General features: G+C 45.1%; 1 protein-coding gene across 1 annotated transcript; it reads right to left on the minus strand.

Moving 5' to 3' along the window:
• LOC118979688 (elongator complex protein 1) lies at positions 1-27,284 on the minus strand. Its single transcript, XM_037035884.1, has 21 exons — positions 27,225-27,284; positions 27,037-27,142; positions 26,079-26,194; positions 25,609-25,682; positions 24,823-24,901; positions 24,645-24,724; positions 23,140-23,277; positions 22,964-23,049; positions 22,514-22,662; positions 21,645-21,768; positions 20,409-20,506; positions 18,791-18,992; positions 17,399-17,460; positions 12,696-12,758; positions 12,323-12,383; positions 10,588-10,704; positions 9,967-10,078; positions 8,782-8,909; positions 8,149-8,303; positions 5,487-5,562; positions 1-2,027 (listed from the first exon to the last, which is right to left on the minus strand). The coding sequence occupies exons 3-21, from the start codon at positions 26,106-26,108 to the stop codon at positions 1,960-1,962; spliced, it is 1,902 nt and encodes a 633-aa protein (XP_036891779.1). The 5' UTR covers positions 26,109-26,194; positions 27,037-27,142; positions 27,225-27,284; the 3' UTR covers positions 1-1,959.
• Between the last annotated feature and the right edge of the window lie 255 nt (positions 27,285-27,539).

Below are 27,539 nucleotides of genomic sequence, written 5' to 3' on the forward strand. Positions count from 1 at the left end.
TCCTGCCTTAGTTATTTTGTTTTTTAAGGAGTGTAAATGTAAAGCACACTTTGATTCTGGGAGACAGTTTCTGGAAGTTACCTCTTCATGTCTGGGTGGCTGAGCAACGCTGCCTCAGTGGAACCAAAGAAACAAGGAAGGCCTTTAGCTCATCGCAGTATGAACTTGCTTTGGGATGGAGTCCAAATTTGGGGGAAGAGTTATATACTCTTTTCTAGAACTTGACAGAATCTTTCCCCAAAATGAAGCATTCGTCACTCCCAGGATTTCCTTTTTTCCCCATACGCTGCATTTTTCACTATGAATTCTCCCTTGACTTTGCCTTGAATTTGGAAGGTCTGCTCCCACCTGCTTTTTCTCCAAATGAAAAAAATTCCACCTTGCTTCCAATAGTGAGATAGTAACTGATAATAATTTGAACTGAAAAAGTTCACACAAATTCTTTCTTGCTGCTTCAGCATGTTATTGTAAGAAAACTGATCACCCATGAGGTCACACTGTGATCGACACACATCTCCTTGTGTTTCCCATCCTTCAGCAGGGGGCCCTTCACTACAACTCACTGCAACGGGTCCCAGTCACCGCGCTCACCTCCCCAGGCCCAAGGGGAGCCACAACGCACCGCAGCCTCCCAGTGCTGGGCACTCATTACAGCAAATCCACATGGGGGTCACTCAAAAAGTCAGTTTCTCCAAAGCAGAATATATCTTTAGATCTTTTTTTCTAATATTTTGTGAAAATTTTCAGGTACACAGAAGAGTCGAATTAAGCAGTGAACACACCTAGATTCTACAGCTAATATTTTGCTACACTAAGAAGTCTTCATTACATTTCTGGATATATCAATACTCCAAGAATCAAAAGCAGCATTTCCTGTTCGTTGTTACATAGTAATGAAGGTCCGATTCTGGTGTTAAGGCATGGAAGAAATTTTAACCTTACCTAAGAATCGGCCACAAAACTATTGTCAAAATGACATGAGCTTTTTCTAGACTGACCAAAAAGAGAAAACATTCGCATTTCTTTCAAAGAAAATAACTAAAAGACAGAGGTCAGTTAAGTACCATATTGAAAAATAAATGAAATTTATTTTTGTCAGTCTCTAGACGCTGACAAAAACATTACATTAAAAAAAACAGTATCTGAAGAAAAAAGAATGACCTACAACTGTGCATGCCACGAGATGAGCACAGCTCGCTGTGACAAATGCGCAGAGCACTGTCCCAGGAATTCTGCTGACTCGAGCAGAAACTCGCAAGCAGTGAAAATAGTTCCTGTGGATATTGTAGTGACAGGAAACTCAACCCAGTCATAATGGGAAGCACATGTCCAGCTAAGATATTTCAAAATAACAGCTGTTAGCATGGAAACTTTGGAATTTCAAAGGATATATTCAGCTTTTTATTCTACGTAGTTCAACACAAAAAAGTCAAGTGATTAAATGTGCTAAATGTTGGTAGTACTAACAGCCATGTTGTTTATATGTAACGCTCTCCTCCAGGAACGTAAAGCAATTAAAAAACATTATTTTACTTTTCTTCACATGTTTGAGGTAGAAGCCATGAATCATTATTCCCAGTTAACTGAGGCACAGGTTCATATGTGACTCGTCTAAGGTCCCAATATGAGTCAGACATGTAATCGGGAATGAGATTCCATCTCCCGATCACCACAAATACCAGAAATGTGCTCTGCAACAGTCTAAATAACAATTCTTACACGATGATGCTATACTGGTTAAACAGTAAAGTTTCGCTAATTAGAACTCTATGCAAAACAAAAGAAAACAGAATAGAACTGCTAGGCGTCTGCAGTGTCCGCTGCACAGAGCAGCTCTCGGCAGTGCTGCGGTGGGCGGGGCATCGTCTTACTCTTCCCAGTGCTCAGCAGCCCGGCCTCAAGGAGTGAGGAGTGGAGAGGAGACAGTCTTCTCCGGCAGCGTCCTCCTGGATAGGATCGTCACTCTAAAAGGCTCAGTTTCCACTGGGTTCTTTTGTTGATCTTCGGGGGTACGAAAAGCTCAGCATCTAGTAAAAGGAAGGAGACTGTGATAGAACACACTGGCTCTTGCTGGTGGAAGCTGAGGCAGTAACGCTCACCTAAAGCTGGGTCACCGAGCTCTGCCTCTACAGGACAATCAGAACGAGCGTTGTTTCTACCGCCTTACAACCTGCTATCTGAGCAAACACAGCCTGGAAGCCTGCCCCGGGAGAGGAATTCCATTCCAACCCAGGCACACGGAGAGCTGGAGGAAAGTGCCCACCGAGTGAGTCCAAGTCAAAGAATGCTCTGTGTTTCAGGTGGGTGGTGTAGCGCTGGTTTCAAGGCCATATTACGTCAATCCCATCAAACTGTGTACCTAAAATCTGTACATTTGACTGTATGTAAAATTCACCTCAACTGTAAGAGAAACGTGGTGGCATGTATTCAGTAAGTAAAGTTAAAGGAATGAAAATACTTTCTGATAAAAAAAAATTCTACAAATTGCCCTGGCTGGTGTGGCTCAGTGGATTGAGTGCCAGCCTTCAAACCAAAGGGTCGCTGGTTCCACTCCCAGTCAGGGCACTTGCCTGGGTTGCAGGCCAGGTCTACAGTAGGGGGTGCACAAGAGGCAACTACACACTGATGTTCCTCTCCCTCCCTTTTCCCCTCCCTTCCCCTCTCTCTAAAAATAAAATATTTTTTTAATTCTACAAATGCACTGATCAATAAAAATGTCCCTATTTTAGTTAGATTTGTGGAGCCCCTTACCCAAACAAGAATCATAGACAGGTTTATTTTATTTTCAGAGAGAGGGGAAAGAGGGAGAAAGAGAGGGAGAGAAACATTGATGTGTGAGAGAAACACTGACTGGCTGCCTCCTGCATGTCGCCAATGGGGGCCCTGCACTGCAACCCAGGCATGTGCCCTGACTGGGAATCGAACCAGCGACCTTTCAGTCCACAGGCCAGCAGGCAATCCACTGGGCCACACCGGCCAGGGCAAGAAGCATATACAGGAAACAGAGATATAAGAACATTTGTATACATAAAAATGTCCTGTCTTTGCAGGGTTCCTGACAAACTTCCAACAGTACACCTATACGTGGGAGCCACAATTCCATTAAAACTTATTTTCAAGAATATTTAACAATTTGAGAAAATTGCTCAAGAAGTTTTTTAAAACACAGTTTTCATATTATAAATACACATACATTTACACATGATAGAAATTATCAAATTTATGTTCTTTAACATACTTTTCTGTACAATTCAGATTTTTCTACTAATCATAGCAGTTTTATAATTTNGGCACAGAAAATAGCATAGATGGTAGGTAGAAAATAGATAGGGGGGAGGGTGAGAATAGTGGGGGAAATATAGAACCTAAAGAACTTGAGACACGTGGTTATAAACTAATGGGGGGAGAAGGGTGGGGGAGGGAGTGTGCGGGTGGAGGGGAATGAAGGGGGGGAATAGAACAACTGTAATGGTATAATCAATAAAATATATTAAATAAATAAATAAATAAATAATCTATTTTTGAAACCTTAAAAAAAAAAAAGAATACTTACACTGGAAAAATGACTTAAATAAATTTGCTGTCAACAAGGCTCACAATTTTATGTTACTTAGTGATTAAACTTTGAGATTTCATATGTTTTTTTAAAAACAAGTTAGGAAAATACATTCTACCTTATTAAAAAGTTAGGCATATCTATGACAGCGTTTGCTTCCTCTGCTTAACCAAGAATAAACAGCGAGCTTCGGCTCTGGGCTGGGAAGGAGGTCCTCTGACAAGCGCTGTGGCAGCGGGACGGACGCCCTCCACACCCCCGTGTCCACGGCACAGAAAGAGGGGCTCTACTGCAACACACGGTGGGGTTTACCAGCTTCCCAGGGCCTCTTCTCCATCCTCTGATACTCGAATCTTTCTCATCTGAAGCACTTGTCAGCAACTGTAACAGGTCCAGCTCAGCTATGAGCTAAGTACTTCCCTGACGACACTACAATCCCCTGTACAAAACCCTGCAGTTGTGCAAGACTTGTAAGTCCATCTGCATGCTCCTTCCCTGCGCTGTAAACATGAAAGTCAGAGAGAATGCCCCGTCAAGTGACGGTCCCACGCGTGGGGACGTGTGAGGGGGCAGCTGGCTGGACTGGGCTAACTGGCGGACGCTCGAGTGGGACTCCTTTCGTGAGAAGTTCATCCGCCACTTTCGGCATTCTCTTTTCCTACATAATCTTGTAAGCACAAGGGCCTGGATAATACATATTCAGGTAACGAGGAGCCTCAAAGTATTATTCTCGCTGAGGCTCAGCTAGAGAATGGAAGTGCTCTTGGACAAATAAAACCATCCAGAACACTCCAGGGGAAGGTGTCACTGGACTTGACCCAAAGGTCAGCATCAGGCCAGCAAGGAGGAAAATGGGGCAGAAAGTACTAGATTCGACACAGCACAAACTAAACAATTACTAAACTGCCTCAGGTCGAAGATGAATTTGTAGCATCTCGGAAATCAACGCTCTGGGACTGATACCCACAGCAGCAACCCAGGAAGCTGCTGCCTCCGGGAAGAAGGGGGCCAGGGATGCGGCAGTTACTGTCCAGGGATGTGACCTTCGCCGGGATGGAAGGTGGTTCGCTGTTCATTCCTGGCGGCAACGCAAGTCGTTAAACTTAATCCGACCCCTCCATGGCGGCTCCAAATGTCGTCAAATGCTATTGCAGTACAGCATTCAGGTAAGGAAATGTCAGACTGCTGCCTGTCACATGCTAGAAAATGCGAATCGCAGCAGTAAAACCACCATTTTAAACATCCTGCTAACGTTTCAAAGCCACGCGATCGGCATGCTTGGTTAATCCACCCGAAGGGCAAACCCTCAGGGACCAAACTGGTTTGTCAAACGTTTCTAGTCAACTTTCAAAAGAAAGCATTTTGGACTCTGGCTTTGACGGATGGGTGCTCTAACTGAGAATCATCTCCCCTCGACAAACAACGTTCTTTGGATTTGCTTTCAAATTACACTGTCAATCCTGAAAACGATTACAAAGGCCCAGCTCTTCAGGATTATGAAAACATCCCCAAGACACACACTGCCAATAGCCAAAAATCACGATTCAGGAGAATATTTTAAATATATGTGTAAATTCAACATATGCAAAATTTATATATGTAAAATGAGTGAAATATATGTGAAGTTTAGACTCAAACTTCAACTGTGATGTGCCCGTATGGACAAGAATATGCCATTGTCATGATAAGCACACGTCAGGGCAACTGAAAAAAAAAATTATACACTTAATGTCAGGTTGGATTCCACCCCTTCAGGTTCCCAACATTAGAAGCACTAAATTGATTTTACTAGAGACGCAGTTGTAGAATCGAGGGAAAACTGCCGTCAACAGCCAGCGTCACCTCATACTGCTGGACTTCTCGACACGTGCAGGAAGTTATTCCTTCTGCTCAGAACTGCAATAATTTAAAAAGGGGAAACAATACTAACCGAGAACAGGAGCTGATGTCTTCTGTTGTTGGTAAGAGGCCATGATACTGTTTGCAGTGGACCTGGGACCCAGAACCTAAGGAGAAAGGAGGTGTGTCAGCAAAGATCGTCTGTACTTCTGATCTCCGCTGCCAACCACAGCCCGCCCTTTTCACTGTTAAGGCATCCCACACAGTAGTTCTCTCTTCCTCTGTGACTTCAATTTGCCCATTCCTCCAGTCTCAAGTCAGACCTCTAAGTCTCCTTTCTATCAGAAGAACAAAGTAATGACGAGGATTAAAAATAAGAAAAGAAAACCTGGGAGCCACTCCTGTATGTGAGGTCTCAGACTTTCCTGCATGTGGGGTTCCCATATATATGTACATATGAAATCTGGTTGTTCTCTCTTGTAAAAAAGGAAGAAGAAATCTACAATGTTATATGCCTGATTCCTTACAAATGAGCAAGCCATTCCCTGAGGAGAGAGAAAATAGTACAAGAGGCTACAGAATACATAGAGTGTCAAACTCTATTCAAAGATTTGTGGGAATTTTTATAGAGGACAGGAGGCACACATCATGGAATAGAGCGGAAATTCTGCATGTGTGTTCAAGGTAAAACAAGGCACTTCACGGAGTTCCACACCCACACACGCCTGGGTGTGCACACGCCAGGCCCTCTGCCTGCACTCGGGTCTGCAGCGGGGAGCGCAGGGGGCCCCAGGTGGCCCCTGAGCCGCAGTCAGAGCTCCAAGCACCCGCACGTGACTCATGGTGCCCTGCACAGGTGCCATCACCACACTTTAACCACCAAAACGAAACCCCAATATTGCTGGTCATTTTCCCTGTAAGGCTCATAAAGTCAGCACGATCTGAATAGGAGAGGGTGGGGAAGGGTGAGGGTGGGGGAAGCATTATAAATCGTTAGCTTTGAAATCACTGGAGTTTTAAAGGTGATCGCATTTCTTCTAGGAAAATACCTTTTACAGTAAATTCAAGTATTTGTGAGAATAACGATTCTGAGTTGATTTTTATGGTATGTAAGAGGCCTTTTCGTCTACCCGTTCATCTAATGTCTAAAACATCTCGCGAGGTGCACAGGGGAAGCGCTGTCCCCACTCGTAACTGAGGAATCGAGGCCAGTTCACTGGTGCACGTCTACCCAGCGACCAGACGACCGGCCCCCTCCGAGCTCCACGCCCACCTTCTGTGCANTGCCATCACCACACTTTAACCACCAAAACGAAACCCCAATATTGCTGGTCATTTTCCCTGTAAGGCTCATAAAGTCAGCACGATCTGAATAGGAGAGGGTGGGGAAGGGTGAGGGTGGGGGAAGCATTATAAATCGTTAGCTTTGAAATCACTGGAGTTTTAAAGGTGATCGCATTTCTTCTAGGAAAATACCTTTTACAGTAAATTCAAGTATTTGTGAGAATAACGATTCTGAGTTGATTTTTATGGTGTGTAAGAGGCCTTTTCATCTACCCGTTCATCTAATGTCTAAAACATCTCGCGAGGTGCACAGGGGAAGCGCTGTCCCCACTCGTAACTGAGGAATCGAGGCCAGTTCACTGGTGCACTTCTACCCAGCGACCAGAGACCGGCCCCCTCCGAGCTCCACGCCCACCTTCTGTGCACCGCTGTGACGCTGGGCGGGGGGCCAGGGAGAGCACTCCTCTGTCAGCCAGCTCCACACCAGAGCAGGAGTGCAGGGTTGGGGGAGAAGACCTCCTCCTCCACTTGCTTCCTTTCGTTCAGTAGTGCTGACAGCTCTTCCTGCCACCAGCAGCTGTTCACCCAGGTCTCCTTACTTCTCCGCACTGAGAAGCGGCCTCACTGTGGCCCTGAGCGATTCCAGCACCAGCTGGCTCCCTCTTCTCTGGGGATCAAGCACCAACACGGCAGGGCCCCACCTGCAAACTTCTGTGTTCTGATAATCCCCAACTCTTCCTCTTGTTCTCTCAGCAGCTCCCACAGCTCCCATCTCAGTCCCTCCTCTAAGGGGTCCCCTCTTTCCTTTCAGTCCTCCAAGTCTCGTCTCAGCAGTTCCACGCGCCAAATTCACTCTGATAAAAAAGCAGCAGCGCGTTTTGCTTTCCTTGTCGGGCCCTGACTGACACCTGCCTTTCTGAATTTGCATCGAAAGTCTCAACAGACCCGAGCTGTGGGAGACTGAGCAGAGGTATCCACAATAAATAGATGATAACACATTATCATTTTTGATGGGACACAAACAGCCCTAAACATCATTTATAGCAAGGATCATCATAACGACACAGATGGAACAAGTCAAATTTTGCACAAAACAAAAGGAAAAGCAATGATCTGGGGCTCCTTTGAAAAACTCTGATCCCACCCGTAAGTCTGAACACCTCCCTCTGTCCACCCAATCCCATCAAAGGCCAGGGACAACTGCCTGACTGTCCCACCTTCTCCATGACTGCTGTTCCATGCAGAGTCATCAACACAAACGTAATCTAGGCCAAGGTACACGAGTTACCGTATGATCAGCTATAAAATCTTAACGATAGCTTAAACATAAGCTTCAGATAATTTAACTACAGCATATTATGTCTTAAAAACAAGAAAGTCTTTTGCTTTGACTTTCAAGACACTGAGTCAGTGTTAACAACCTGTGAAATGATGACAAAATGCACATTTTGTCTCTGAGGAAAACTTACAGGTGTAGCTGAATTCTGCTGGTGGCTGAGAGTCCAAATTTCTGGCAGGGACCTTTCCATTAACTGCAGAGTATCTTCAAAAGCCTTCTGTAATTCCCTTCCTTGCTCATCAAACTCAAAGAGAAAGAGCACCTTTAAAATACAGCGTATTTCATCTAGGGAACAGAAATGGGAGGGGGTGTTAAGGTGTGCCCCCAGCTCCAAGCTAGAATCATAACACAGTTCCTTTCTTATAGAAAAACACGTAGCATCACATGACAGTTGCCACCTCCCACATTTTCTTGTTCCTTCCCCGTGCCGGAGTCTTGCAACAGATCCGCTACAAAGGGAAGACACACCCACTGAGGCCCCAGGCAGGACGCAGCATCTCCACAGTCCTTGACCTTGCCACTGGCACTAAGCTCTCCCACCCAGGTGCTGTATGTACAGGATGCCAGTGGAAGAAGGCTTCTTGGCTATCATCTGAGGGGGACCCTGTCAGGAATGTGCCCTGAAATGTCGCTTCCTACTGACAGTTTTCATCTTTCCCCAAGTTGGAAAAATTGCGTATTCGCTGTGTACTGAATTCTGTCTGTGTAGTGCATCTGCCGTCTGTCTGTGGGCAGAAATCATCGGTCAGTGTCGGGCAAATACCTTTCAGCTTTTCAGCACCTTGCACCACTTCACCCAGAGCCTCCAAAAGCGCCAGCTCCTCCATGGGGCTCCCTTCTTTGAGGCTGTGCTTCTTCCGCTCTGCTTTGCGGCGATTCTTAGATGATCGCCTAGTGAAAATGAGAGGTTTTACAAGGGCTCTCCCTGTGCTGGACGTGTTAAAATGAATGTGCCTGTTGGCCCAACACTTTCTGAGAGACCAGGTGGCTACGGATGAATCTGTGCTTGGGAGAAATGGCAATGAAGTGTTAAAGGGATAGAAAAAATATAATGGGGAGAGGCCAGTCTTACAGTCAGGAATAAGGAAAGCCCTAAAAAGTTATGTCTGGCCTTGACCTTTAATTAAAACACAAGAGTAAAATAAGGTTACACTTGATAATAAAAGCTGGAATAATGAATAGAACAACATCAAACTTGAATTTTATGACGAAAAACAAATTTAAAGGCAACAAAATAAAGGTTAAATAAGAAGACACAGATATACTAGACTGGACTTTGAATATAATAAAGTATACACGAATTCCCATATTCTTTCCTGCCTCAGAGGTCTTTAACATGCCATTTGTTTCGTCTGGGACTCTCACCCCAACTCTTAAAAAGCCCAGTTCTAGTTGCCTTTCTTGTAGTTTCTGATCGCCTCCCACATCCTCGAGATCAATTCAGTTTAAATATATAACCTTGCACTGCTAGGTCTCCCAAGTAAGGCCATAGCTCTTACAACTCATACCTCCTTAAAAGTTTTTCATAACCTCCACTACAACTGGCATGTGAGTGTTCAATAAATACTTCTACAAATTGCTACTCTGAGTAAAAGTGTGACGACTTACATTTGTGACCTCTTCCAACCCCGACTCTGAACTGAAGAAGACTCCAATCTTTTCATTTTTCAGTGCCCACCCATTACAGTCACTTACTGTGTGTTAAATGAGTAAAATCAGATGTTTTATAAACTGAGTAGCGGGTGGGAGGTCCTATGGGCACTGGGTAAGCCCAGGGGCCATGAAGCTTCAACAGAAAACATCCAGACACTGAGTCTAATCTATTAGATGTCTGGGAGAGTCCTGGCCTCCGGCTCCTGCTGCAAGCCCCAGTGGAAAACTGACCCAGTTGCTTGTACTTTCCTATTTCCCCAGGGTGGTTGGTGTGCGGGGTAAACGTGATACGTACGCTGATACCCTGGAGTTACTGTGGGAGTATTTCCCACTCACGTTGCTGCCACTCATGACACTGCTGGTTTCAGAGAAGAGGTCAGACTCTGGACCATGGGCCACCCCATCATCTAGGAAAGAAGAACCAGGTGCGGAATGAAAACTCCCTGCTGATGTGGCTAACCTTCAGTCGGGTAAGTGGATTAGAGTTAACCAGGGCATATCTCAGGACAGACGAAATTTATTATAAAGTCGATCCAAAATGAAATAATATTAAATAGTTATTATTACAATACACCAGTTCACCAGTACCAAACCTAGTTAGCCTTTTCTTTCTTTTTATTAAAGCAAAGTAACTTTTAGAAATGAGGAGACTCTGTAAAACACAGTAGTCAACCATTCTGGTTGGTGGGGTGGGGGGAAGGTTTGGCAGAGTTCTTCCCAACTGTGCTTGGTCCTGCTCCTGAGCCCTCTGGACACACACAGACAGACAGACAGACATGCACAGCCCCCAAGGGCTCTCACAGAGGCCTTGGACTTCCCCACGACACAGGCCTCATACTGCCAGAGGCACAGTACACGGCTAAGACAAAGTGCGATGCTGCCATCCACCCTGGCTCCAGGGTTCCGTAACTCTCACCCAGATGCATGCGCTGCTGCGCTTGCTCCTTGAGCTCTCGAACCACCAACAAACGTTTTTTATGACGGCTGAATGTGGTTGTCTGCGAGTCCAGAAGTGCCATGTAATTTTTCTGGGCTGGGAATGGAAAATAATTTCAGTGTGATGGTTACACACAGAGAGAAAAGCAGAGTGGCAGGAGTAAGGGAGTTGGAGTTGAACAAAAAGAAATAGGTTACTAAGTTTTCCACGCAATATTTTCTTCTTGATGAGTATTACCCTAGGTCATTTTAGGAGAATGAACTAGATACTGAGATTTCAGACCTTAGAGCTCATCAATGTTGTCCTACAAGACTCGCTACCACAAAATGTACAAAATCACCTAAAAAAGACCTGATACCTAACCCAAAACAGGACTGAGAAAGAAAAGGAGTGCACGGAAGCTGTTAACAAAAAGAGAAAGTCACTGAAATGCTTCTTAAACACAGGTGTTAGTCCTGTGTATGCAGATGAACTGTTAGTCTTTTTCTAGGTTCTCGATAATGGAGAAAATTTAGGGAAGAGCTGGCTAAGGGACTGCTGTAGGGACAGGAAGGATGCTTTTGGTACCCAGGCAGGGGTATCTAAAGTGAATGATGCAGAAAGAGCTCTCCCATGGTTTGAAGTAGGATGGGGGAGGGAGCAGCAGGCAGGGTGCGAATATGAATACGTGTTACTGTCAGGAAGTGTTACTGTCAGGAAGGCCACACGTCACACTGTAGACTGTGCTAAAAATAGGAGGGCTGAAAATCACCCCCCAACTCCCCCAAATTTCCTGAAGTCAAACTGATGCCCTTCTTTTCAGCCTTGCTCGTAAGGGGACACAGGGGCCACCAGAACCACCAACTAAATTTGCAAAGGTTCTTCTCTTCATTTTTTATTTTGAAAAAATGTCAAACTTACATAAATGTTGGAGTTGTTCAATGTACATACATAAACCCCACACAGAGAGAACCTAGACTACCAATTCTTAACCTTTTGACGTATTTTTGGCTTCCTGTTTCTTCTCCCTCTTATCTTCGTGGAAACCTTTGAGAATAGGTTTCAGATATGAACCCTCCTTAATACTTCAGTATCTCTCTCCTAAGAATAAGGGTATTATCTAATATTATATAATATAACCACAATATAATTACTAAATGTAGGAAACTGTCCATAGATAAAAAATACTTATTCCTTTCAAGTTTACCAACTATTCTCAAATACAAAGATTCTTAACCCTATCTTATAGCAACTTTTTATCCTTCAAATACTTTATGTGCTATCATTTAACAGGTCAGCGTATTAAAACCCTGGTCAGAATCAAGCATTACACCAGTGGAGAATTCTCATCGACTGCACACAGCACACGAGGAAAGGAAGTAACAACACAGGGTGGGCACTCCCATTCCTCCCCGCCTTCTTTATACACCGAAATGAGAAATTCTATTTAAACGTAACCCTCACCGCCCTGGCTGGTGTGCTAAGCTGGTTGGAACATTGTCCCACAGACTGAAAGGTCTCGGGCTCAACTGCCAGTCAGGACACAGATCCAGGTCAGGCATTCAATCACCGGCTGGGGCGTGTACCCCGGGTGGCGCGCATATGAGAAGGCAGCCAATCAATATTTCTCACAATGACGTTTCTCTCTCTCTTCCCCCCCCACTGCCCAGCTCTCTCAAAGCAATGAAAAAAGAACCTTGGGTGAGGATAAAAAATTAAAAAATGTAACCTGCACCTTCTAAAACGGAAGGCTTTATGTTGGTTTCTATAATGTCCAGTCTGTTGTATTTGTATACCTAGAAGGAAGAAGACGGGGATTTTAGGAAGGAAATACTCAAGATATTTGGAAAGAAACGTATCACTTTCAGAGGGACCAGGATATTTTTCAGAGGTCGTTCCGGTAGAAAACAGTAATACTTCACAGTTAGAGGACCAACTAATTCCCGACATCAGGAATTTTAACGTGGTCTCTAAAGCACCGCTTATCCCCAGACTGGGAACCGAACTACTACTTCACCTCCTGAGCTCCAAAGACAAGGGGCTCCTCTGACCCTGTCCCCCCTGCACTCTTGCACCTGACGCGGGGAGGGTTTTTAAAATTCTCTTACCAGTCTCAGCGCCTCTTCCCAGGCAGCTCCGTCTAACAGCAAGAGCACAGCTTCTTCATAATCCTGACAAAGGAATGTCAAAGCGAATGACAGGTTACTGGAGCAGGCGGGTGAGACGCCTCTACATGCCTTTCCAGCTCTCCCTTAAGGTCCCAGGTCTAGCATCGCGCCTGGTCTAGAGCACATGCTCAATAAATATTGACCCAAAAGGCAAAGAAAGGTGTGCATTCTAGAAATAATACAAAAACCACATTGTAAGTATCACCTCCCTACATCCCTGAGCATCCAAAGGACCAAAGAGGTCTGTGAAAAATGCCCACTTCCCCAGCCTCATCGCCAGGCAAAAGTGGGCTCCCGAATTAACAAATCCACACTTTGAAGAAACAGGCACTAGAATAGTAAGCTTCTAAACTCTTTTCCTGCTTTTTTAATGTTTACTTTTTCTACTTTTTTTTTAGGTTTTATTTATTTATCTTTAGGGAGGAAGGGAAGGAGAGGAGAGAAACATCAATGTATGGTTGCCTCTCGTGAGTCCCCTGCTGGGAACTGGCCTGCAACCCAGGCATGTGCCCTGACTGGGAATCGAACCGCGATCGTGTGGTTTGCAGGCCCGCGCTCAATCCACTGAGCTACACCAGCCAGGGCTGTACTTCTACTTTTTAATGTTTTAGTTCAAAAAACTTCAAACCTACAGAAAACTGAAAAAATAAGTGTAATAAACTTCCTATGGGCTTCAAATGTTTTTGATGCTTGTACCCTTATCAGTAAAAATTTTGATCCTGCATCCCAAAATATTATTACCTAGTATGTTTATAAAGCATATAAAACAAAATACATTTTTAAAAGATTAAATACATAAGACAACTGACCGGGTTTCCTCAAATAATTACTACCATAAAAATGGAGGTAAAGGGTACACATTAAATTAAAAAAGATTTAAAAGACATAAGGTACAAGATGTAATACATGGCCTTAGATTGAAACCTAATTTGAATCTATCTACTGTAAACAATTTTGGAAGCACTGGGGAACTTGAAATTTAATTATTAGATAAATTAAAATGTGTTAACATAGAAAGATGATCACAACCAAACAACTAAGCAAATTTACAATGTAATTCCACTTTGGTTAGAAAGACATGTGTGTGTTATACACACACACACACACACACACACACACACACAATCTGTCCCAAAAAAGTTCAGCCATTGGAGACTGGTTTGTGTAACATCGATGTAACCTGGCAACCAAGGAAAGTGGACTGGAATGCACATGCATGCACAATGACGACTTCACTGTCCTAGTCAGTGGGGGTGGTAGATACCACTCAGTGAGCATGTGTACTGTGTGGCTATTGCATTCAAAACAACAGAGCAAGCAGAGCAATGACTCTGCCTCAAATGTTGCACTGAGCTCAAACATTCCTCTGTGAAAACTATTCAGATGATTCAGAAGGCCTCTGGGGACAATGCAATGAGTGCCGTGCAAATAAAAGTGTGGACAAATGCTTCAAAAATGGTCAAGAATCTGTTGAAAATGATCCAGGTTCTGGAAGGCCTGCAACAAGCAGAACACCTCAGCATGCTGAACATGTACAGGCTGCAGTCAACAAAGGTGGGTCACCGACAGTGAGAGAACTAGAAGCTGATCTGGGGATTCCAAAAACCACTGTGTCCGAGTTTTTGACACAGGATCTTGGCAGAAAACACGTTATGGCAAAATTCGTTCTGTGGCTTCTGTTACCAGGGCAGAAGGAACATCGTGTAGTTAATGATTTGATTCAAACCACTACCAATGAACCAGATTTCCTCAAGAAGGTCCTAACTGGAGGTGAATCGTAGGTCTACAGCTATGACCCAGAAACGAAGGCTCAGTCGTCCCAATGGAAGTTGCCTAGTTCTCCATGTCCTAAGAAGGCGTGGTAAAGTTGCAGCAAGATCAAGCCTGCGTTAACTGTGTTTCTTGACTGGGAAGGTGTTGTCCATCCTAAGTACGCCCCTGAAGGCGAAACAATTAATAAGGAGTACTGCTTCAGTGTTCATCGGTTGAGATGCAAGATGAGGAAAATGGCAGCAGCTATGGGCAACTGGTGATTGGCAGCTTCACGGTAACAACATGTCCACTCACGTATCACATCTCATAGAGTTTTCTGGTGAAACATCAAATCACCCAGGTAACTCAGCCCCCACACAGCCCAGATTTGGCACCCTGTGACTTCTGGGTTTTCCCAAAAGTAAAATAACCGTTGAAAGAGAAGAGAATTCAGACCATCAGTGAGATTCAGGAAAATATGATGGGGCAGTTGATGGTGATTCCAACAGAGGATTTTGCAAAGTGTTTTTGAACAGCGGAAGGGACACTGAGAGAGCTGTGAGGTCCAAGGTGCCTACTTTGAAGGGGACTGAGGTGTCATTGTCCTGTGTACAGTGTTTCTTGTATCGTGTATCAAACAGCTGCCCTCCCCCCCCCCCCAAGAAGGGAGGGACAGACAGGCAGAGACAGAGAGCTGCAACTTACCAGAGCAGAAAGCCACAAACAGAAACCTCTACCAGAGTGAGTGCCGGGCAGGAAAAATCTACATTGTAATAGACTGACGACAAAGCCCACTGTGGATATAAGGCTAAGAGCTAAAAACTCCGAGGGGCCCAGACTCCGAAAGGCTCCTACACCTCTGTGAGTCTTCACCCCTAGGAGCCCTGCAGGATCTCACAGTGACTCAGAAGGAAACCGCATGCTTTCAGCAGGCAGAGGGGGAAAGTAGCCATTAAAAATATACCCAAAGCAAGCTGTTCTTTACAAGGCCTACCCTCAAGAGAAACTATTTTGCTAGAACCTAACCGAAGTGGGTTTATCAGGGTCTCACCTACGTGGGGGAAGGGCATTATCCAACTGCAGCTCCCCCGTCTTCCTGGGCTACCTATGGGGTGAGAGACCCAAGAAGCACCAGGAAGGTCACCAGGCAGGGGCGCAGACTCACTAAAAGACTGAGACCTCATCACAGGACTCTAGAAAGCTCCTCCTGTCCCCATACCTGTCATATCACTAATAGCCTATTTACTGAATTGCCTTTTTCCCAGGACATCACATCAGGTTTTCAACAGAAAACAAGGCACACGGAAAACACAAAGAGCAGTTTGATGAGCCAGAGCCGGCCTCATCGCCAGACTCAGATACGGCAGGGATGTTGGAACCGGGGCAGGAAATTTCAAATTAGCAACACTAATATGCTAATGGCTCTAATAGAATAAATAGACCAAACGCAAGAACAGACGGCAAAGTAAGCTGACAGATGGAAATTTTAACAAAGATCAAAAGAAATGTTAGAAGCCAAAAGCATTACATGAGTGAAAAAAGACCACATACCAGATGGATCCACTTCTATGAAATTCTAGAAAAAGCCAAAGTGTAATGACAGAAAGCACAGCAGTGGTTAATGGGGGCCGGGAGTGGGGAAAAAAGACTGACTGCAAAAGGGGAAATAAGGCGCTTCTTGGGGTGTGAGAAAGGTTTAGTATCCTGATTGTAATGGTGGCCATGCAACCCTAAACTGGAAGAATCTAGACTTGTCCAATTGTTTACCAAATTTACTTTAAACTTGGTAAACTTTATTGTATGTAAATAATATCCCAACTGAGCATATGTAAATTATAAGTATATATATATGTATATATACAAATATATATGAATTAGCCTTCCTTTACAAAAGAAAAAAAGAGTAACATCTTATCCATTCAGCTAACCCTGTTAGGCGGTACATTCTTCTATCCCAGCCTCTGCATTTGTTGCTGTATGTGCTGACGAGTGGACCCTGACCCCGGTGACCCTGTGAGTGAGTGCCGTCCCCGTGTCCCGCCCTGCACAGCCCTGCTCGGCTCCCGCAGACTCAGTCCGTCTCACACGCGCCCTCCTCTTTTCCTGCTACATGCACCATGCATGTTGTACTCGTTGCTGTTTTCAGCCAATCACCCAACATATTTTCTTTCCAGGGTCTAATGATACGAAATTAACGTTATCTTCTTTTACTCACCCATATAACATAAAAGACACTGAAATATTTTAAAAGCAAAATGATATTATGAAAATGTGCCCACTACTAACAACTATAAAAACACCAGCTCATCAAAGGCCAACCACTTTAGAAGGCAACCATCTCTAGGGTCAACAGTGCCAGTGTGTCCTGCTAGTCCGTGGCCAGTATCAGTTCAGAGTTTTATTATTTTCACATTAAATCCTGCAATTCTAGCAAAAGCTGGTAAAAGTATTTATCTTTATAATATGCTGAAAAAAATCAGTACCTATCAAGCTACCCAAGGTGAAAGAAATATTTCCAACAGAGAAAATGAGTGTAAAAGCCAAAAAAGTATTTAAAGTTCAATCACTTTTTTTTAGAATGGCCCTTTCTCATTTTTTTCTACTTTGGCAAGTTAACATAAAAATTATAACTTCCTTGAGATTTAATTCAGTCTCTGTGCCAAGGTCAAACCACCAGTACACACTGCAGCAGAGCTCCTTGGTGCTCCGCCTCACCAAACCTAGACATATCCTGAATTCAGATTTCCAAGTCAAGTCAGCAAAATGGAAGACCTGTTGGGCAACCTGCCTCTGAACTTCCTAATTACCCACGGTTATTTTCATTCTCACGGTCCACAAGGCACAACTTGTTTGTTAACTGCAGAGTTTCCGGAGGGAGGCACTGCGCTTACCTGGGCGTACTGTTCCAGTACCGTGGCTGCCTCGCTGTGCTTCCTCTGCTCAGCCAGCTTCCCTGCAAAGACACCAATAAGCATTTGACCATGGCTGGCCCACTAAAAACAATGGTATCACCAAGCTCCAGGTGAAATGGTTTTTGGTAGTGTAAGTTATTTAAATAAAAATGGTCTCAATACAAATTGCAGATTGAGTGCTGTGGTGTATACTCCCAAATTCAACTGCTTTGAAACAACATTTTCAAAAGTGCTAAAACTATTCCATAAGTCAATAAAAGGCAGTACCAAAAAACCAGTCTCACATCTAGTAAGTTTGGGAAGCACTGGGGAAAAGAACAAAGTTAAACAGAATCTTCTGATGAAGACAATTAATATGTCTTTATTAGGTACCAAATTACATACTTTATGAATTTCTCTGAGGGGAAGAGGCAGGAACACTGCGGAGTCCTACCGTGAATGGCGATTACAATCTAAATGTAGCATGAGACGTGAAAACCACGTGCAGTCAAAAGTAGCCGTGAAAAATGCTTACGAAGGCATGTGCGTCGGAAACCGACTGGCACCTCTCAGCATCCATTTCTCCCCCAACAGGAGGAGACTGCTGTTTGGTTGCTTGAGCACTAGGTGCACACAGCTGTTTTGCTGGGGGACGTGCAGTGTTTTTAGACCCCAGAACCGTGCCCACTGAGCCTGGCTGAGGCAATCGCACTGTGGAAGGAGGCACAGGGAACCGGGGGCTGGCAGACCCACGTCCCCCACCTCCAGGCCATACAATCACTGACAAAAACAGGCAGAGTGGCCTCCACTATTTAAAGGGCTGGTTTATGTAGATGAAGTTAACATACCCATGAACTGACCCCACCACCTAATATTCCTCAGAACCACTGCCTTCCCCACCACTTTTATAAGCACCTGGGAGAACTAGGTATACTCCGCCATGAGGCACACAGCAAGCCAAGAGTCATAAAGAATACGAAAACAGATCACAGATCACAGAGCTGGAAGGTATAAACCACCAATACCCATCAGTTTCTAAAGCAGAAGTAACAATGAAGCCATAATGAATAACTAAAAAGCCTAAAACAAAAAATTCATGTAACCTGTAGTCACTGACTCCAAGCACAGTTGAGAGAGCCAGACCCCCGACTCCTCTCTTCTCACAGGCAGACCGGAACCTGTCCTCTGCTCTGAGAGATCAGACTCTGGTACAGCCACAGCACGTTAATTTGTACTGAGTATGAGACGGCCTTAAGGTATGCTGCCCTAGATATCTTTGAAAAAAAGGGAAAAAGGAAGGGAGGGAGGGAGAGAGGAAAGGAACGAAGGGAAAGGAAGGAAAAAACCTTTGGAGAAGGTCTCATTTCGGAGAACCTAAGTGACAGTGCCTACCTGCCAGAACTCTGCCAAGGCCGGCCAGCTGGTCTTGGCTCAGGGAAAGCTGGGCTGCCACACAGAGCGCCTGCTGCCAGCTGCCAGCGGCCAGAAAGGCATCGAGTGCTTTCTCGTGGGCACCACAGCGGGCAAACACCAGTCCCCCCGGCTCATAGCGGTGCTCCTGCATCAGGTGTTCCCCGTAGGCAATGCTGATATCCTGTGACAAGAGATGGGCGGTAAAAAAGGGGGACGACCATGTTTTAAATCTCCACTGTCGCCTGCGTTTGTCACCATACTTGGCACTCTTGAATCACTTAGGAAAACCCTACGGCTGCTCAGTGAATTCAGTCATTCTGCCATTCAAAACCTTACTGAGGATGCGCCGTTAATTCACTCAACAAGTAATTACTGGGTACTATTCAGGGCAGTGCGAATGTTACTGCAACCAAAAAATAAACCAAACAAAACAAGAACCACCACCAATTGGGTGCCTGCTCTTGTGGCACCAGAGAAAGGACTTACGGAGGTGACGGCAGCGAGCTACAAGGAGAGTAAGCCATGGGCAGAGTTAGGGAGAGTGGGGCTGGCAGCACGGGCGGCTCCATGGCCAAACTGCAGGAACGCGTACAGAACACACCGAGAGGAGTGTGCGAGGCTGGTGTGAGTGAAGCAGTGAGCGCACAGGGGAGAGGAACAGATGACGAAAGTGAGAGCGAAGAGGCAGCCACTGGCCAAACTCTCTACTGCCCTGACTGGGTGTTAGGCGGGGACACAGAAGGAAGGTAATACCGAGTCTTTGCCCTTAGGAAGTCCGCTGCCTGGTGGGAGAGACAGATCAGCAAACCAGCAGTTTGATAAATGCCACCAAGTTCAGAACAAGGTAGTCTGAAAGGTCAGCGTTTGGAACTCATCCAAGACCAGCTTTTGGCAGGGGAGACCCGAGCGTGCTGATGGACAAGTGGAACCAAAGGAAGGGGGAGGCAGAGGGCTGGCAGAGGCAGCTGATGCTAGAGAAGCAGCCAGGGGCCTGATCACAGGAAGGTGTGTGCGATCTACAGGCAACCAGAGGTGGTACGGAGGGCGGCTTGCCGAGCTGGTTAACAGCATGGGCTCCAGGTCCTGGGTCAGCCACTTCACCGCCCAGGTCTGCAGGCAAGTTGTGTCCTCAACTGTAAGGTGTGCACACCACCTACCACGTTTTCATGAGAATTACACAGTATGTGTAACTTACAAGCAAAGTACCTGATGTATAAAAAAGCTAGACAGATGTTTGTTTAAACAGACAATCCAAATGTTTTCCCTTTATCCCGAGATACATGAGGAGGACCCGCACTTTCCAGCATGATCGGCTATGCAGCAGCGAGGCTGCGCTGCAGGAGCGGGTGGAGGCAGGGAGCCCATGTGGAAGCTGCCGGGGCTACTCCCCATGAGGAACCTGGGACCATGCCTAGCTTTCAGGCCTGGGAAAGTGGTTCAGAAGAGGAACAGGTCAGATGAGAAGTTCAAGGTGAGGCTCATTCATCTGAAGATGAACCCAGACACCAAGGACAGAGTTATGGACTCAAGACCCCCACCCCTGTCCAACCAAAGCACAAAGCAGAACCTGGAGAGCCTCGTGTTGCACACCACACACCTTGTACTGCTGCGAGTTCGGTGGATACAGCTTCAGAGCTTCGTTATACAAGTTTTTATCTTTGATCAAGTTTAAGCATTCTGGGAAGTACTCGGGTCCTGCAGAAATAAGATTCACACACACGCAAGCTGAAGACTTTGGAAGCAGAAAGGATTTTGGTTTTATCAATGGTGCCCAAACAAAATCAACAAGGGACCTTTCTAAGACCTGTGTGATCAGAGGATCTAGAGCACAGAATCCAGGAACCTGAATCTGAATGACCACCACTGCAGATTCTGCGGTATTAGAAGCTCGAACTGGGATGAGAGTTCCACTTAAAAGTTTTTTTTCACTACCCTGGATAAATGACCTTCCAGCAGTTTGCTCAACCTGCTTAATAAGAATCACCTGGGAGCTTATTCAATATACACATGCCCGAGTCCCACCCAACCCAGCTGAATCAGATTTTCTAAGGAAACCAGAAGCTGAATGCTTAACGAGCTCCCCAGGTGACTGACCCTCCCCTGTCCCGTCTCGGCCCTCAGGGAAGAACCACACTTGCTGAAGCCAGAGGCCCCAGCACGGGTCAGGAACTGGCTCTAGGCTGGCTGCACTCCAGCACCGGCGACGGAAACTGTGGCTTGCAGGGCACCGCCAGTGGGCACTCTCATTGCGCTCTGGGCACACCGGGTTTCCCTGAGGTGTTTGCCAACACCGTGAGAAGAGTGAGTTATCAACGGGTTTTGATTTTGAGACACTGAAGTGAATTTAGGAGATGAGCATCCTTGGCCCAGAAAAGACCTGCTCTATTATCTTAGCTGTGGAGATCCTTGCTCTTTAAAGGACATTCATTTGCTTTACCCTCAGCTTCTCAGAACACCTAAAATGAGGTACGTAACCGGTAAAGTTTTCAGGAGTGGAAACTGTAATCAGTCTACTTCTATACTAATAATATTTTAGCCCTGGCTAGTGCGGCTCAGTGGAATGAGTGATGGCCTGAGAGCCAAAGAGTCCCTGGTTCGATTCCCAGTCAGGGCACACGCCTGGGTTGAGGGCCAGGTCCCCAGTAGGGGGCATGTGAGAGGCAACCACACATTGATGTTTCTCTCCTCTCTTTCTCTCTCCCTTCCCCTCTCTCTAAAAATGAATAAATAAAATCTTTAGAAATAAATAAATAGACTAGTATTTTAATTTATAGCCTGCCTAGTCCCAAAGAAAATTTAACGCAGAAATAAACATACTAATCCTCATACTTACCACATTTGCTGAGGTGGCCAATGGCTTTTTCATACCGTTTCAAGTGTTTGTCTATGGTGAACCGCTGATAATTAGTTTCCATTTTCTTGAGTGCATTAAGAAATGGAAGATATTCTTTGGGATCCTAAAAAAAATTGTAAGTTGGGAAACTTTATTGCTTGTGATTATACTTATAAAAATATAAATAAGTAAATAATTATAGCAGTAAGTCCAAAACTAAATAATTTTAAGAGTATGTACCATATTAATATATTATTTTTTACTTACTGATTTTAAAGAGAGAGAGAGAGAGAGGAAGGGGAGAGAGAGGAGGGGGGAGAGAGAAAAAAAAGAGAAACACTGATTTGTTGTTCCACTTAAAAAAAAAGATTTTACTTATTTATTTTTAGAGAGGGGAAGGAAGGAAGAGAGGGAGAGAAACATCAACGTGTGGCCACTTCTTGTGTGCCCCCCACCAGGGACCCAGCCCGAAACCCAGGCGTGTGCCCTGACCAGGAATCAAACCAGCAATCCCTTGCTTCGCAGGCTGGTGCTCAATCCACTGAGCCACACCAGCCAGGGCCATTTGCTATGTTTCTTTGTAAGAGGAGAATTTGTTCACACATGTGCCTGCAATCTTAAAAATAACCAGGTAACTTTATTTCACTTGCTCAACCCAGCGATCCAAACACTTTGATGCCCACACGACTGTGACAGGGAATGGCGCTGGAAGCAGGTTCTGCCTCCGGGCTCTGCTCAGAGGTCTGCCTCCAGGCCTGTCCTCCAGGCCAGCGAGCAGCAGGAAGCTGCACTACCAGGAGCAGGCGCTGATGCCACCACGGTCACCTAAGCAAGAACCAGAAAGACGGCACAGCAGCAACTCCACGTACCTTCTGGGACTTCTCAGCTACCATGAGGACCAAATCAAAGTCGTAGGTCCCAAGAGAACGGTCGTACAATTCATTGACGTCTACCAGCAGCAGCAAGTACTTCAGGGCCTCTTCAGCGCTCACAGCATCGGGGTCAGAGGGGGCACTTCCTGTCCGCGTGTCAGAAACAAGAGAACAGAACTGTGTGGGACAACCCCACACGCCTAACAACATAACCAGGAAGACACAGTAACACATTTTCTAGCACGTACACACTTTCGACTCTTTTGCACATGCTTGTATACAGGGCAGAACTCAGAAAAATGACACAGGTCTTAAAACAGCAACCCAAAGGCCACAGGTAAAAACAGTGCTGCGGCCCTGGTCCTGGTCAGTGCGGCCACCCGAAGACCGGAAGACTGGTGGCGATCGAGACCCCGTTAAACATGCTCTTTGTGACCACGTCGCTACCTTGAAGCTCGTGGATCTTCTGCAGCACAACTTCCAGTTCCGGGGTGGATTTCTTCACGTGAGAGGTGAGTATCGACAGGAGGTACCTGCGGTAGCGAGGAGGAGGAACGCGCACAGTAAGGACGACTGCTCGCTCCTGTCAGTCACCAGGTGCCCACCCACGGCAGCGCTCGTACTTGTGAGGGTTTATGCTCTCCATGGCCGCTCTCATCGCCTCGCAGACAAGGTCCACTTTCCTCCCCTCGGGGCCCCCCGGCGGCTGCACGGGGCTGGGGACTGGCGGAGGGTACATGGTCTTTGTGACGTCTTCTTCCCTAAGAACACGTGTGTTAGATGGTCACTACCTGCTCTCAAACGACTAACGTAAACCCAGGGGTCCTGAGGAGATAATAAATGAAAATAGCTTCTGGAAAACAGTTTCATTGCACTATTCCTCACACCAGGTAAAAATGGGGAAACGTACTGAGAAATGAAGACCCGTACACTAACAGACCAACGTTTTACTGCGCAGCCCAGACAAGGGGCAGTCCCGGTGCCCATCAGCCCCTGCAGTGTATTTACACCAGGGTGTGCTGCTGAGTGATAAACCAGATGAACTCATGAGATGTGCAAAATAGACACTAAGTGAAAGAAGTTGTATTTACACAGAAAATTAAATACACCGTGAATCCATTCCTACAAAGTTCCTGACCACGTAAAACTCACCTACAGTGAAAACTCACAACAGTGGTTGCCTAGGGGCCAGGGACTGGCTGAGAAGGGGCTGGGGGAAGTTTCTGAGATGAAGGACACGCTCTCCTGGAAGGCGTCAGGCCACATGAAGCTGCATGTGTCAAAACCCCGAGTGGCACACGTGCTGCCCTGTGCACGTCACTGTCAATATGACCTGCGGGGGGACCTGCGCCCAGCGGGTCACTCTAGGTCACACTCTAGGTCATGCTGACCAAAGTGACATATTGAGAGAGAAGGCGGACTAATGCCAACGATTACCTTGAATTTTTTCTAAAAATAGATGATAATGGACAGATGGTAAATAGTGATAAATGGACAGATGGTAAATAGTGATAAAGTAGAGAAAAATATGAATTCTAGAATCTGGATTGGAGGTATATGAGTCTCATGTGACAACTCTCCCAACTTTCTACAGTTTTAAACTTTCTCGTCAAAAAATCGGAGGAAAAAGCCCTGGCTGGAGTAACTCAGTGGATTGAGCGCAAGCCTGCTAAACAGACAATCGCGGTTTGATTCCCAGTCAGGGCACATGCCTGGGTTGCAAGCCAGTTCCTAGCAGGGGACACATGAGAGGCAACCATACATTGATATTTCTCTCCCTCTCTCCTTCCCTCCTAAAAATAAGTGAATAAAATCTTTTTTTAAAAAGTTGGAGGAAAAAGTCAATGCAGACATAAGAAGACTCCATTTTATTTTCATTTCATAAGAAAAAAAATAGTTTTATATGTCCACCTAAAAGTGAAGTAAACAATATTCGGACCTATTTACTTCAAAGTTTTAGTTTTAAATTGACTGTTTTTTAAAAAAGAGACAGCAAAAATCCAGTACATACGGCATTTAAGAGTTACAGTGATAAAAAAATACTACACACTAATCTTTCTCCTCTGATTTCCTTAACTCAAAGAGAAAATTATAGATATAACACTCACAAATTATTCAAAATACTTACTTCAATTCTGTGAAAAACAAATTAATATAATTTACAGAATCTATCTGTTTTATGAAGTCCTCCACGTTTTCAAGAAACACCTAACCAAAACAAAAAAAAAAGACAAAATGTTTTAGTTCAGATTGCATTAGTTCAAGTGCAAAGTAAGCTAAGGCCAAGAGCAGACACGGAACGTTACCTTCGGGTTGTGATCATGAATCAGGTTGAGATTGATTCTCAGTTTTCTCATGCATTCAAACGCTTCTTTAAACATCTGCCTGCGAAGAGAACCGACACAAAAAGGCATTTCACAGAAGCCGAGTTCCCCGGACCCAGCCTGTGGTCATTATAACACAAGCAAGTTCTAATGAGATTACAGCCCACATGCCCAACAACTGCTGATGGGTTTCCACTCTGAAATCACAGATGAAACAGGGTACCAAGTTCATTTGCCTCCCTTAAAAGACACGATGGCAGGCTGAGGACAGCATCCCCACATACACACACGAGAAAAACCATCATGGAACTTAGGGCCACTTCATTTTTTAACAAAATAATCCAGCTTCCCCCATACAGATTCAGGCAAGAGAAGGTTGCTTTCCTAACAGTGGCTCAGGCACTTGGGGGTCGCTGGTTCCCAGTAACTCTGGAAGCCTTGGGCCTTCTGCCTAGATAAACACACAGATATGGTCTGGTGCCCCACTTCCCCGGCTCACAGGCCATCTAAAGCCCACCTGGACCTGGACCCCTGAGGCTAAGATGCCGTGACCGATAGGACAAGCTTTGAAATTCTTTCCACTAGAAATGTTCAGTACATCACATGGATTTAAAATGAAAGCGTGAATAAAAGTACTCTGATAACCTGGCTGACATCTGTAATGAATGTTTTTCAGACTTTTAAGTTTTAAATACTTTAAAAGAATACTTATTGTCTCCACGTATACTAAGTCAGAACAAGCTAACTAGTCATATACACAGTACTTACTTGTCCAACCACTTCCGAATCTGAGCTAAAACCAGGGCTCGGTGATGAACAACTTCTAAGTTTCCCCTTGGCATCTTAAAATAAATACATCAAAGTAACAATTTTTAACTAAACAGAAAACATTTAACTACCCAGGATACACAACTTTACCTAACTTCACAGTGAACCACCACAACGCTGTAATTCACACTTTAGCAGAGTCCACTTGTGCTCAGTATCTGGCTTCCCTTTCCAGAAAAGGGAAGTAGCCTGACGAAGCAGAGCCTGTGTGAACACCCCTCTGCATGAAGCTAACAGAACCCAGCAAGGAAAGGCCTTGCTGCAAATGAAATACATTGTTGCAAATGAAATACATTGCTGCAAATGAAATACATTGCTGCAAATGAAAACAGAGCCTACCACACAACATGCGAGAACTGCCTGGCACTGACTGCAATGAAATCAGAAACACAGCCCCCAAATCCACTTACCTGCAACACCAGCTTCGTGTCCTGGGGCATGACAGTGACAATGCGCGAGCCCCTCTCCACCTTCCGCAGAATCTCCCCGTTGGGCACGTCACTGTTGCTCAGACTTGCCTGTAATGCTGAAGACATCATTGGCTAAGCCTTCAGACTCACTGTCACGACAAGCCACCCCTCACTAACTGCAGGCAAAACTGCACATCACCCGAAACAGAAGAGAGCCGTTAACAACCAGGCTCCTTTGCTCTCCCACTTAACTGCAAGACCATTTGCCTTCCTGATAAACAGCCTCATCCCTTGAACGTGCCCTCCCTCACAGAGCCTTCACGCATATTCACATCCACAACTTATCAACCGATTTGGAAAACACGGAAGACTGGGTAGCTTCCCTGTTTCTAAGCACTATAATTATACTGGTGAGTGATTCCATTTCCAAGTTAGAAGCAAAGAAAATAAGTGGAGATTTTTAGAATATGGAGAAACGCGCGCGCCCTTGCGCCGATGTCGGGATGGAATAAAAGGAAAAAAAATGAAGCCAATCTCCTGCAAACCACCAGATGGCGCCCTTCAGATGGTGCCGTAGAGGGTGGCCACAGTGAGGTTACAAAGGAAGATCAAAAAGAAGTTAGCATTACCAGTTTGGTATTTACTGGTAACTCAAAGTAAAATATTGCATTAGTCATATACTAAAATTTCCCGAAAACTTCTTGTTTAACTTTAGAATATTCTGCTAAAGGAAGGACTGCCTGCTCTGGAAGGAAGTCTTGCTAACGGGTGCAGAATGATTCAACTGAGGTGCTGTGTTGAGATTAGGGCCAAAGAACTGAACCCCCGGCTTTCCCCAAGTCTAGGACGCCAGGACCCAACAGCCCAAGTAGGTGAAGGACCTGAAAGTCATCAAGACTTCAGAGGAAAAAGATATAAGAAGAGGGACTATTTTCTATTTTATACACTGAAAACTTACTTTTAAATGAGGCATCTCTCAGGCAAAAACACTGGCAGGTATGAGAATGAGTTGTCAACAATAAAAAGTCATCATATACTGCAAACGACGTGATGTTTGAAGCAACCTACAACAAAGCAAGGGGAAACTGACCGTTATTACTTGGAGCAACACGGAAAAGGATCCGGGACCAAACCGAGCCTCTATACCTCATTGTCATTGATGAAAAAGCGACACCTGTCAGTCAGACCAAGGACACATTCCTGCAAAGAAATAAAACTGAAATCACAAACAATTCAAACTAAGCTGGTTAAACCTAACTTTTCTATTACACATTTCTACTGACCTGTGATTTCACATCTAAGTCTCTGTATTCAGGAGAGAATACAGATATCGAAGATGTGGTTGGTCCCGTTCTAAATGGAGTATGATGCCATACAATTCAGCAAGTCCTGCCATTTTTTTCTTTTTTGGTTTATTTTTTAAATCATATTTTATTGANACCGAGCCTCTATACCTCATTG

Source organism: Sturnira hondurensis, unplaced genomic scaffold (assembly GCF_014824575.4).
Source record: "Sturnira hondurensis isolate 20B ecotype Veracruz unplaced genomic scaffold, ASM1482457v3 Scaffold0022566, whole genome shotgun sequence".
Taxonomy (NCBI): Eukaryota; Metazoa; Chordata; class Mammalia; order Chiroptera; family Phyllostomidae; genus Sturnira; species Sturnira hondurensis.